Source organism: Phacochoerus africanus, chromosome 2 (genome assembly GCF_016906955.1).
Source record: "Phacochoerus africanus isolate WHEZ1 chromosome 2, ROS_Pafr_v1, whole genome shotgun sequence".
Lineage (NCBI taxonomy): Eukaryota > Metazoa > Chordata > Mammalia > Artiodactyla > Suidae > Phacochoerus > Phacochoerus africanus.
Window position 1 is genome coordinate 239792646 of NC_062545.1, and position 13715 is coordinate 239806360.

General features: G+C 39.9%; 1 protein-coding gene across 4 annotated transcripts in view; it reads left to right on the plus strand.

Moving 5' to 3' along the window:
- Nucleotides 1–3366: 3366 nt before the first annotated feature.
- The window catches only part of ZCCHC7 (zinc finger CCHC-type containing 7), a 248274-nt gene continuing 237925 nt past the window's right edge, over nt 3367–13715 (plus strand). For 2 of the 4 annotated variants that reach the window (XM_047767944.1, XM_047767947.1), the window contains exons 1-2: nt 3367–3499; nt 8278–8908. In XM_047767944.1, the coding sequence (XP_047623900.1) occupies nt 8299–8908 (610 nt within the window). In that variant the 5' untranslated portion in view covers nt 3367–3499; nt 8278–8298. Of the gene's footprint in view, nt 3504–3527; nt 4061–8277; nt 8909–13715 lie in introns of those variants that run through there. The other 2 variants (XM_047767945.1, XM_047767946.1) reach the window with 2 other exon arrangements.

The window sequence follows — 13715 nt, forward strand, 5'->3', positions numbered from 1 at the left end:
CCCCTAGCCTGGGAACCTCCATATGCCATTGGAGTGGCCCAAGAAATAGCAAAAAGACAAAAAATAAAAAATAAAAAATAAAAATAAATGAGAACACACCATGTAAAGGCAGGGTGTGTGCATGTATATTTACTCATAGCATCCTCCTTAGTCAGAAATCTCTGTATCCTTGGACCCCTGCAGCTCCTTATGCCATCTTAGTATCATGGAGCACCACACTGCATTCTGGTTATTTCGGGTCATGTCATGGTTTCCTACTGAACTGACAGAAGGTGGATCCACGTTTGGTTCTGGTTTCCTAGAGCCTCAGGGAATTAGCTGTCCTTCCTTTCTTTAACAACTTTATTGAGTGCTTGCTGTCTGCCAAACACTATGTTAGCTGAAGAAGATACAGAGACAAAATGTCAGAGTTCCCTGTGGCTCAGTGGGTTAAGGACCTGGGATTGTCACTGCTCAGCTGTGGCTCAGGTTGCTGCTGTAGTGTGGGTTCGACCTCTGGCTCTGGAACTTTTGCATGCTATTGGCACGTGCACCACCACCCCCAAAAAAACAAAAGACAAAATGTCAAAGCTTTTTCCTTCAGGGAGTCCACAATCCAGCTGAGTCAAACACAATGTAATTGCCTTGATGGAAGTTTGTCCAAATTGTAGGGGAGCTCAGGGGAAAGAACGCTTTTTCTGTCTGGCTGAGTTGGAAGGTTTCGCTGATGACCTGGGCTTGAGCAGGGTAGGGTGAAGGACAGGGAGAAGAACTTTACCGGCAACAGGAATGCCCTCTGTAAAGGCACAGATATGATAGAGCATAGTGTGTTGGGGCAACTGCTCAGCATTCAGCATGGTGATGAACAGGTAGGCAGATGTCAGCTTATGAAGTGTTCCTTATGCTATCCAAAGGACTCTTGGTTTTATGACATAATCTGTTGGAGGTGACCAAAGCATTTAAGCACAGGAACTAGTAAATCTTTGTTGAATGCAGGAGTAATAGTGGGAGGGCTGGGCACGGAATTAGAATTTCTTACACGTGTGGCCTTAGGCGAGCTACTTAACCTCTGAATCTACTTCCCTTTTTAAAAATTCTCAACCTCAAAGTTTTGTTAAAATTTAAGTTTACATATAGTACACTTACAGGAGTAAGCTTGGCATTTGATAAAAGCTCAATATATTATTATTGTTGTTGTTGTTTGGCTGAGCCCACAGCATGTGGAAATTCCCGGGCCAGGGATCAAACCCACATCACAGCAGCTACCTGAGCTGCTGCAGTGACAATGCTGAATCTTTAACCCACTGCACCACAGGGAACTCCACAATATACTATTTTTTTAAATTTTTTTTTTGTCTTTTTAGTGCTGTACCCACAACAGATGGAAGTTTCCAGGCTAGGGTTCGAAAGAGAGCTACAGCTGCTGGCCTACACCACACCCACAGCAACTCAGGATCAGAGCCTTGTTTGTGACCTATATCACAGCTCATGGCAACGGCAGATCCTTAACCCACTGAGTGAGGCCAGGGATCAAATCTATGTCCTCATGGATACTAGTGGGGTTTGTTTCCACTGAGCCACAATGGGAACTCCCACGTAATATATATTTTAAAGGTAACATTTGTTGTACATAATACATATAACCTAACAATCTAGTAATTTCTGTGGCTCATTTCTTAGCCTATTTCTTCCTCTGCAAAATTTTACCATTGGTCCTCCAATTTTACCATTTCACTGTGCCCTGTCTTCCTTCCTAGAACTTACTATGTTAACTAAAATTTCTAATTTCCCAGTCAAACTCTTAAACTATACGCAAATCACCTGCATTCTGCTTTCCCAGGTAGACTCTAGATCTATGAGACCAGAGACTTTAAAAATTTACCACTACATCCACAAACTGATAGGACTGCCTAGCTCTTAACAGACATTCAATAAATGTTGGCAAAAATAATCATTAGAGGAGTTCCTGTTGTAGCGCAGTGGTTAACGAATCTGACTAGGAACCATGAGGTTGCGGGTTCGTTCCCTAGCCTTGCTCGGTGGGTTAAGGATCCAGCGTTGCCGTGAGCTGTGGTGTGGGTTGCAGACGCGGCTCGTTGCTGTGGCTCTGGCATAGGCCGGTGGCTGCGGCTCCGTTTGAAACCCTAGCCTGGGAACCTCCATATGCAGTGGGAGCAGCTCAAGAAGAAGCAAAAAGACAAAAAAAAAAAAAAGTCGTTAGAGTTCCTGATGTGGTGCATAGTGTTAAGGATCTAGCCTTGTCTCTGAGGTGGCTAGGGTTTTTGGTGAGGCTAGGGTTTGACCCCAGGCCTGGTGCACTGGGTTATGAATTTGTGCATTGCTGCAGCTGTGGCTCGGATTGGATTGCTGACCTGGGACCTTCCATGTGCCACGGGTGCTGCCACACACAAAAAAAATCAATGTCAAGCTTATCTTTCAAGACTGTTGTCAGAGTTCTCTGGTGGGCTTGTAGTTAAGGATCCAGCATTATCATGGCTGTGGCTAGGGTTTGATACCTGGCTGGGAACTTTTGCATCCCATGGGTGTGGCCAACCCCCCCTGCCCCCATCTTAAAACTCAAGACTGTTGCCAAGGGCCCACGAATTAATAAAATATTTCCTTATTTGTAAAGTTGTACAGTTATTAAAATATGGTGTGAGAAGAGAAACCAAGCCAGAGGCTCCCAGCACAATCTGTAGCCTCTAGAGGTTTCCAAGGGACCAGTATTGACTTCAGTGTTTAGCATGAGTGCAGCTTTTCAAGGTGCACAAAGACTTAAATCTGTTGCCTTGTATTCTAGGAAAAATAAGAGGCGGAAGCGCCCCAGCGTAAACTAGGTTCAACTTCAACCTTGAGATGTAAGTGACCTGCTTAAGGTCACCTAGCTCAAGAAAGAAGTATCTAGAAGGCAGCCTTTCTCAAAGAGGCTTCTCCCTTGCTGAGGTTCTCTACGTCCTCCAGCCATGCCGCCTGCCGCACCTGCCCCTTAGCCCTTACCTGGGTCTCGTGGCTCCTGTGCCACGTGGCATAAGGAAGGTGTCTCCTCCTCCCCCAGGTCAGGGAGGAGGCGGAGCCCAAGCTAAACCCCGCCCCGGAGCATCATGGGAGACGTAGTTTTTCTCGCAGCCACAAAAAGGCGCTAGCCTTCTCCGGTTTGGCTCGGTAAGCAGCATTTTTTCCGTGCAAGTCATTCAAACAAGGTGTTTCCCTATTACAGGTGCAGCCTAGACACTTCTGAAAGAAGTCGTGGCGGGGAAGGAGCAGAGCAAGAAAGGCAAACCGAAAAGACTATCAGCCGGGAAGGGAAGGGGGAGTTTATAGTTGTTACGCATGCGCAAGAAGGCCCGCAGGGTGGGCGGGGACGGAAGACAACTCCTGGGAGAAGTGTTGTCCCCGGAAGTGCCTTCCCTCCTCCCGGGTCGGCGCGGACGCGGTTTCCTTACCTCATCTGTCCTCGCCCCTCCCCGTCCCTTTACGCGTTTTGGTTCCTGGTTGGTGCTTCCTGGTCGCAGCCGCGGCAGTGAGTATGTGTGACGGACCCCGAGCCGTCCACGGGCCGGGGACCCCTGCCTGCCCTCCGCCTCGCCCGCAGAGCCGTGGAACTAGCGCGTGTCCCCTCGCTGGCCTCCGCGTCTCCCGCCTGTCCCTTACTTGTGGCGGTACCCGGCTCCGCTCGTGGCCTCTCAGTCGAGCTCTGTCCCACGCGACTCAGCTGACTGGCTGAGGTGTCTGCTTCTCCTCCCTCCAAGGCCTGAGACTGTGGTTCAGAAAGAGCTTGGGCGCCCATGGCCTCGATGGGGATGGTGTTACTGCCTGCTTTACCCCCACTACCCTCTGAGAGTCCCCTGTCTTTTAGGGAAGCCGGTCAGTCATTTAAATCCGAAGGGAGCTCGGCCCTTGAGGATCCAACAGTCCTGGGCCAACTCCAGCCTCAGCTGTCAGAAGCAGCAGCTCTGGGGGCCAGAAAAATTTGGGCAGATGGCCCTCTTCCCCCATGTAAAACAAGGAGACTTGTTCCTTGATTCCTTTTATCCCTTACATCCAGGGAACCAGCAGTTAACTTCAGCTCTAACAGCTGCGGGTATGTGTAGTAGGGAAACTGGCTGAGTGAGAGCAGGCCGAGTTACAGCCGCGACTCCACTACCGACTCACGCTGATGACTCTAGAAGTCTTCTCTTGAGGTTGAATTTACCTTTTTTTCAGGTTGCAGGGTTGAATTAGGAGATCTTTTAGGCTCTTTGAATAAATAAGCTTCTTAGATCCCGTTTCTGTCTGTATAAAATGAGAGCGTTCAATTGAATGACTTAGAGCTCCATTCCAAAACTATTGACTCTGTGTTTTGAATATTTAGCTTGTGTGTATATTTTCAGTTTTGTGCTTTTGAGCACAGTGCACTATCGTTTTCAGGAGAATCTGGGGGTGGGGAATGAACTAAGGAAGAAGTGGAAGTGAGGATTGTAAAATAGCTCCAAGGGTAAGAGACTGCAGCAAAAGGAAAAGGGGCCTGTGGAAAAGATGAAGTAAGTGTTTTGAGATAGGATTAGTTATCCTATGAAGACTTTATGTCAGAAACAGCTGGATTTTTTCTGAATAAATTTAGCATTATTTTCTCCCACAAAAATCTTGTATCTGTCTGACTGTGTTTGTGTGAGTGTGTGCCTATTGTTTGTCACATTTGGATTCTCTATCCCGTTAGATTTACCTCAAAGCGAAAGTCATATTTGAAGAGTGGACAGAAGTTTTAACACAAGTCAGTAGTGTTTCAGATCTCACTGTCAGAATAGCTCACTAAGAGTGAATCAGAAATTTTAAGTTGAAATAAAACTTAGTCTTTTAATCATGTTCTAATGAAAACTGGACTGAAAATCAAGCTGTGAGTTTGATTTAAATCACTTTGAGATGGATAACTATCTCATCAAAAGGAGACATTTAAGCTTAAACTTCTTTCAAGAGAAATAAAAGCGAAAGGTCTGGAATGATCAGTTGGTAGACTGTGAGAGCAGAAATACTGGCTTTAAAGTTTGTATAGTAAAATCTGAGAGCTTAAATAAATCTTAAATTGTCTGGATTAAAAAAGTTGAGTGAATGAATATTGTTCCCACTTTTGCATGGTGAGAGCCTTTACAGTTATTCTTTATAGCTGTTTCATATTTGTTAAACCATTTTAATTCCTTAGAGAAGTTTTTTTTCCCAGATTGATATTTTAAGTTCTTATATAAGGGCCATCTTTTTTTGGTCATGGCATTGCCATAGTCTTTGAGTACCAACTTGGGAGGCTCCTGGATGGTAAACTGACAAATTCAAATGTATGCTTTTCTTTCCAGTTAAAATTCTTTCATAGTTTTTAAACTCCATAGGCAAGTAAAATGGATATTGTGAGGTTAATTTACGTCTTAGAACCAGTGCAAATATAGCTTTGAAGGAAGGTTTTCTTTTAAATCTTTATTTGAAATTGTTGATTTTTTTTTTTTAATCTTAGTGAACACTTGGCTGAGAGTCAGGGAAATGTGAGTCAGTTTTAGCTGACTACAACTTTGGATAAGCCTCCCTATCTTTTTTAGAGCTCAGTTTCCTTCTATGTAAGTTGAGAAGACTGTAGGTGATGATCGGAAAGGCCTCTTCCAGATTTAAAATTTTGAGACTCTCATAGAGACTTTATGTTAACTAGTTAAGTATGCTTGATAATTGTGTACAATGATCAAAAAGCTGAGAAGTCCTTCTGAATCAAGAGAGTTATATACATATATATTTTCATATTTGTCTTCTGAGTATACATTAAAAAAAGTAAATTAAATGCGTTTGAATGCAATTAAAGTAGTAACACAAACCAGAACAGCCTCAGGCAAGCCTTAACTCTGGCATACATAAGCCAAATAAATAGAAGAGCAAGTTATGCTGAGCACAATTTTCAAGTACAGAAGGTACAAAATCCTCTTAAAGGCCATAGGGGCTAAATTGTTAAATTCATTTTTCTACATTTCAGGGAAAGAGATAAACCCTTAGACCCAAGGAAGTCTGTTTTTATTTTATTTCTGTAGTTTATTTTTGGCATACATTCACAGGTGCGCCTATGGCTCTATTCTTAATCCCTTTCCTTTGGGATGGCTCCAAGAGTAGTACAAATTTGTAACTCTGTAATTTAGCTCTTTAATTTTTTCTCTGCTGCACCGGAATTATGTTTTATCTTAAGTCCACACTGGATCCTCAGGATGGATCCACTGAGGATTTTGAAGGAAGCATAATTCCTTTGACTTCTTTTAGAATTAATTTACCTACTAAATAAAAAAGAACGGATTCGTCTTTTATTTGAATTTCTCTGAGGCTAACATTTCAATATAAACTGATAAATGCTATGAGCATTATTATTCAGACAGCCACATTCAACTTGTGTCACAACAACAGCATAGCTGTTGCTAAAGGACAGTGCAAGAAGGGAACAGGTCTGTTGTACCTTTCTGAAGGAAAAAAAGGCATTTGTAGTTGGCTCCCCCCTCCCCAGATATAATTGACACATAGCATTGTGTAAATTTAAGGTGTTTAACACATGATGATTTGTTACATGTATATATTTTGAAATGATTACTGCTTTAAGGTTAGTTAACACATCCATTACCTCCCATCTTTACCTCTGTGTGTGTGTGTGTGTGTGTGTGTGTGTATGTGGTTAGAACATTTAAGATTTAGTCTCTTCGCAGATTTCAAATATACAATACAGTATTGTTAATTCAGAACTTAAATCATTTTTTCCCCAAGCTTTATTGAGACATAAGTGACATATAACATGTATAAGTTTAAAGTGTACAACAAAGTTTGGTTTCTTTATTTTTATAAAACAGGAAACTCCAGCATGAGCGTAGTATATTTTTGGCTCTTATTCATTTGACTCTTGGAATCAGCAGGTTCTATCATTAAAAGTACCCTGACATTTGGGGCAGACAATTGGTAATTTAGTCTTCCTAAATTTAGTCTATCTAAATAGTAGAGTAGAAAGAATAAATTGTCATTGTTGTTGTTCTCCAGACTGTCCCTGATTTTTTTTTTTGACAAAAATGAGGTTTTTGTCCCTTTTCCAGAGCTTTCATTTTGATCAGTATTCTGTTAGTACCTAATTGAAACATCTGTGTAGATTTTTGGTTGATGATATGAGAATATTTGGAATAGTTGGAGACAACTATGATATTCACCTCATAATTTTCATATTTTAGGGACATTAGATTTATTAGAGCTGAAGAACAAATGCTTGATGATATTATCCATTTATTTATTCATTCATTAATTCAGCAGACATTAATAGAGGCCCTGCTAAATGCCAGTTACTCTGTTCAACTTTGGGGATCCATTGTTTAACAAAGCGCATATAGTTCTTTCCCTCCTGGGATATGTGATCTGTGCTTGTGGGAGGTTTACGTTGCATTAGTAATTAGAAGTGTGAATGTTTTGAAATGTAAAGTGCTGTGGAAACCTATAAAGAGTTGACAGTTTAGTTTGGTGGGTCAAGGAGAGCTTCCCTGAGGAAGTGATATTTAAACTGTGTTGAACGATGAGCAGGATTTAATAGGCTCACAGTAGGAAAGTAAAGTGCTCTTGAAGCTGAATTTTACCTCAGTTTTAAGTCTTTAGTTTGTATTTCATACACATCTTTATAGCTAACAGAGAAATAAACTAGGTTTATCCAATATTTTTATGTTCCTTTGGGTCAGAGATCAGAAGGCCATGAGATTCATTTTTTGATTGGGAATAAAAATACTCACCCAAACAGTAAATATGATCATTGTGTCCTTTTGTGAATTTTAGTCATAATTGAGGTGATATTCCTCAACCATGTGGGAGTGCATGTGAGGTGGGAGAATGTATCTGAAAAGATGAGATACAGAACCAGAACCAGGGAAAAGATGAAGAATGGATGGAATAGTAGTGAGAATGACCTAAAATATTTTTGTGTGTTTTTTTGTTTTTGTTTTTGTTTTTTTTTAACATTTTGGAGAAAAAGTGGTGTCTGAAAGAGTGGGAACTTGTTTTTCCTTTCTGACATACTTGTGACCTTTCCATTAGTAACTATAACTCCGTTTGTTGGTAGTGATTGTCATTTGGGAGAGGTGGGCATTATTAGAGTGGTCATAACAATTACAAATTCTTAAAAAATGATATTCCTCTAGGAAAAATATTTTAATTTGTCATTGAGCATCAATAAGTGATGGCCTTCACAGAAGTTAGCTCTAAGAGGTGATTTGTTATGTACTAAACAGGCATGATCTGACCTGTTAAAATATATTCTTTGTATGACTTTCTATTTTACAGCCTCGAGATTACTGACCTTCCATGATGTTTGGTGGTTATGAAACTATAGAAGCATATGAAGATGACCTTTATCGTGAAGAGTCATCTAGTGAACTAAGTGTCGATAGTGAGGTGGAATTTCAGCTCTACAGTCAAGTTCATTATGCCCAAGATCTTGATAATGTCATCAGGGAGGAGGAACATGAAGAGAATAACTCTGGGAATTCTGAATCATTTGGTAGTAAACCAAATCAGAAGAACTTAATTATCCTTTCAGATAGTGAGGTCATCCAGCTATCAGATGGGTCAGAGGTCATCACTCTGTCTGATGAAGATAGTATTTATAAATGTAAAAGAAAGAATTTTAGAGACCAGGCAAAAGAAAAGACCCAAGGTCCTCCTGCTTCTCTTCATTCTAATGAGCTGGCAGATCAGAAATGCAAGAGGGATGTTGAGAAGCCTCAACCTGGAGAGAGATCGGGTGCAGTCCAAGAAGTCATGATTATAGAGGTCAGTTCAAGTGAAGAGGAAGAGAGCACCATTTCAGAAAGTGATAACGTGGAAAGTTGGATGCTGCTGGGATGCGAAGTTGATGATAAAGATGATGATATCCTTCTCAATCTTGTGGGATGTGAAAAGTCTCTTAATGAAGGTTAGTATCATATTGGCCATTTTGAAAAGTAGTATCGTCTTTCATAAGGAAGGCTGCTTTTTCTAGACAAAAGACCAATAGGGTCTGCTCCATTTAATTCTTCACCTTTTGGTCGTGTTTTTTGGCTTGTTTCTCATGAGACTGTCTCACCAATGGCTTCTTTAATGGTGGTCTGTCTGAACATCAGAAAGAGTCTATCACAATATCAGAGACACTCTGCTTCTACTGTAAGCAGATTCATAACTGCTTCTTGCTGTTTGGCTAGAGCCAGTTCTGAACGTGAAATCTTAGTTCCCCCCCCCCTCTGCTTGGTACCACAGGTGAGTACTCCATCCATCTCTGACAGTGGCCCTGTGCACTCATTTGGCCAACTTTGTTGGTTCTGCCTCTTCCTAAGTGATTTGCCTACCCAGGAAGTACCATATAGCAAGCATGGGGAATGCCTGGTATACAGAAGATATGGAAATAGTATTAAGATGTTTAGGAGCTCCACAATCAGTAAGATAGGAAACTGTGAAGAACAATTGGTAAGATAGGAAACTAAGTTCTGAGAGCCACATCATTGAGAATTGAAATTTTGCTGTTAGTTTTGTCTCCTCTGTCATATGTAGTCATTTAGTGTTGATGCTTATCCTTTTAAAAAACCCTTTCATTTCTTTCCCTTTTTGCTCTGTGTGTAGTGTCTTGCAGTATTTTCCTAAATGATTTTCTTTTGTATGTTCCCTGTACACTGTTGTTAAATTGGTATTCTTGAAGTGCCCTTTGCGCAGTACTTTACTCATTTCTAAAGTACTAAATGTACTTTACTGCTGCTCCAAAACCTTCAATGGCACCCTCTTGTCCTCAGAGTAGATGATAATATTGAATATAGTTCATGGTTTGGAGCCCAGAGATTGACAGCCCCCTTTTTTTTTTTTTTTAAGGAGCCAGATAGGAAATATTTTTGGTTTCCAGGCCATAGGATCTCCTAACTACCTTCCTTTATTGTAGGAAAGCAGCCATGGTACCTGAAGAAATGGGTTGGCTATTTCAACAGACTCTTATTTACATGACCGGTGTTCTGGCTTAGGCTGTAGTAGCTCTGAGAATTTGATAGCAAAAGGAAGAAAATAGCATAGTAGCTAGGACATATTACACAATCAAGTAAAATTTTGTCTGAATAAGAGATTTTGATAATGTTTTAGGGGAATCTTTTGAAGAAGGATTGAGGGATGATTGAGGATTGATTGGGGTGGGATCAAGTAAACATGTCTGATTTAGTATTAAAAAGGAAGAGACATTTAATGTTAAATTACCAAACATTTATAGAGGTAAAGAAGAAAGAATTCAGATGGATTCAGGTGGATGAGGGAATATATGAGGATGTGTTTGATTTTCTTGGCAAAATGAAAGTGGTAGTGGGTCTGGAAATGGGCAGGGGATACTTAGAGGCTGAGAGTGTGGGGAGGATGTTTAGGTCTATGGGGAGTACTCGAGGCAATGGTCGCCGTCTTTTGAAGATGACAGCCTTCTTAACTTCAAAACAATGTGTGGACCCCCCGCATGACTATAGTTATGTTTTTAGTATTTGTTAATTGAGAAATTGCATATTAGCAAAAAGCTATTCAGTACGCTCATACACGACTTTGTATTTTATTAACCACAACATTGTTTGCACATTTTAAAAATATTATATAAGGCCTGTTTCCCACATATGTGGCCTTAAATAATGCATGCTTCTGGCTACCTGTTGCGATAACTGATTCTGCAGCTCCCCAGGAATCCGAAGTTCACAGGGTGCAAATCATTGTGCTAAGAAATCAACAATAAGAATATACAAGGATTGCTTAGAAGTAGTTGTCAATCAAAACTGAAACAACATGAACTTAATGAACTCACTTTTTCATAACTTTTTCTAGTAACATGTGGGGCAAAGATGACAGAAATGAGATAATCCAGGGTTAGGCATAACATTACAGAAGGTCAAAACAAGCTTTTAGCCTCTCTCTCTAGATTGTCTTCCCCTAACTTGACACCTAGTTTCATTAAGTACTTGTGTTCTTGATGATCAACCACTTTTCTTGAATTTAGGTTCTCCCTGTCCACTGTGCTGAATATTTCCATATCGGTATCTTATTTATTACATACTGAAAATCTTGATAAATTGGAAAGAAAGCTTATATTTCTACAGAAAGAGGAGCAGGGTAACTGTATGGTAACTCACAATAGAACTGGGGTTTCTAAGGGCGAATTGAGAGGGATTGATGAGCAGTGGTGAGGAAAGGGTAAAGGATAGCCGAGCCGTATGGAAGTGAAGACTCTAGAGGAAAGGGAATGATGGGTTTGGTCTGGTCTGTCTTTTAGGAATGAAGAAAAGAAAGTTGGTAATCAGATATGTAGAGAAATCTCTGGAAAACACTTTTAGTATTTTATAAGCAGATAATATGAAGCATGGCTCTTCTTGAGCTACATTTGAGGGGGCAGTATTTGTGTTCATGGTATTTATTTTTACTGAGGTGAAATGAACATAAACTATTTTAAAGATTCAGTTTAGTGGCATTTAGTGCATTCATAATGTTGTAGAACCATCACCTCTTTACAGTTCCAAAATATTTTCATCACTTCCAAAGGAAATCCTGTACTCATTGAACAGTCATTCCTCATTCCCTCCTGCCTGTGACCCTGACAATCGTAAATATGCTTTCTGGGAGTTCCCGTTGTGGCTCAGCAGGTTTTGAACCTGACTAGTATCCATGAGGATGCTGGTTCGATCCCTCCTTAGCTCAGTGGATTAAGGATCTGGCATTGCCCTGAGCCGTGGTGTAGGTTGCCTACTTATCTTGGATCCCATGTGGCTGTGGCATAGGCTGGCAGCTGCAGCTCTTATTGGGCCCCTAGCCTGGAAACTCCCATATGCTGCAGGTGCTGCCATTAAAAAGCAAAAAAAAAAAGCTTTCTGTCTCTATGGATTTATCTGTTTTGGATATTTCATGTTACTAGAATCATCCAGTACGTGATCTTTTGTGTCTAGCTTCTTTCAGTTAGCGTAATGTTTTGGAGGCTTATGCATATTGTAGTATGTATCAGTATTTCATTGCTCTCTTAAAGCTGAATGATATTCCATTTGTGTGTGTTTACACACATTTTGTTTATCCATTCATCTGTTGTGTCATTTCCATCTTTTAGCTATTGTGAATAGTTCTGCTGTGTACATTCATCTACAGGTATATACTTGGAATACCTGTTTGGGGTAAAATCTAGGAATGGGAATACTGGTATTTCTGGTTTCCACTTTTTGAGGAACTGCCAAACTTTTCCACAGTGGCTGCATCATTATGCATTCCCACCAGTAATGTGCAAAGGTTCCAATTTACTGCAGTGGTTTTTATGATGACTTGTCGTGTTGCATGTTTTTATTTGATTTACTGGTAGACTCTTTGTTATTTCTTAGCATTTTTTTCCTAGTAATTTGTTTTTTATAGTTACTGCTTATGTTTTTCTAGAATGCCTTTTTTTTCCATCAGATTTTCCTTTTATCTTTTCATCCATTTACAATTTTTAAAGAAACTGATTCATTCTTATAGGTATATATTCTCAAAGTTTAACGTGTGTAGTGTAAAAATTTACATCACTTTTTTCTGCAGGGTTGATAAAAATATTTGATTTAAGCTCTGAGTAATTCTGAATAATTCTTGATTCCCAAACATTCAGTGCATGTTCCTACTATCCATATTGAAATTTGTCCCTACTCTTTGCTCTTGGAATTTATTTGTTCTAGTCAAATTGAAACAAATTCCACAATTCTGTGAATTAACTTGCTTGACTCTTACAAACTCTTACAAATATTCAAAAGTATATCCTCTATTTTATTTCCTTTATCTACTAATGCCATAATCCTATTTTTTCCAGTTAATAAGCAGTATATTCAGTACTGATGACTATTTGAGTGTGTTATTACTTTCTAATCATTATTATCCCATTCATAAATAGATCTGTGGATAGATCTGGTTCAGTTTGTATAATAGTCTTTAGAGAAAAGATTTTTCCATGTCAGTGGAAGTTTGTGGAAATTCTGGCATACCTTTGAAATGATGCCGATTGTTAAACAGAAACAAAATGGTTTTGTGTACTGTTACCCCTGCTCCCCAACCCTTCCCCAAACCATGGCATTTGAAATAGCAGTAAGATATATAAGAGATTAGTAACTCCTTGAGGGCAGATCTTTTCTTCAGAAGTCTTAAAATATTTAGAGTAATTCTTTGCCGTATGTATTATTTTTATTTCTCATCAATTGCTAAATGATCAAACATTTATTGAGCAGCTACTCTATGTAGAATACATAGAGGGGATTTAAAGTGGTAAAGGACATAGTTTCAGCCTAAGTGGCTTGGTGTTTCTTTGAAGAGATGAAATATACTAAGAAGCTTAAGTAATTAATGGAAGATCTCTTCTTAACCATGGGAATTAAGTCTCTCAAAGTCCTGGAGATAGATGTGCTTGAAAACTTAACACTTGATAAAAAAATAAGATCAGTCGAATTTGAGGTAGTACATGAAGTTTTGAAGGACTATATAAGTACATCCATATTTTCCATTTATTATTGTTAAATTTGTAGTAATGAGTGCAGCACCACTCTTGCTCTGTGGAAGCGTGTGGCCCTTTCCCACTACTTCAGTCGCAGTGAGATGTCTAAACATTTGTTTTGCCTTAGTACACAATTAGAATGCACAATCAGTCAGGTAACACACAACCAGCCGGGAGGCGTTTTTTTTTTCCTTGTCTGTTCTTCCTCTTAATATTCGATACTTTTCTGATGTGAGGTTGTTGA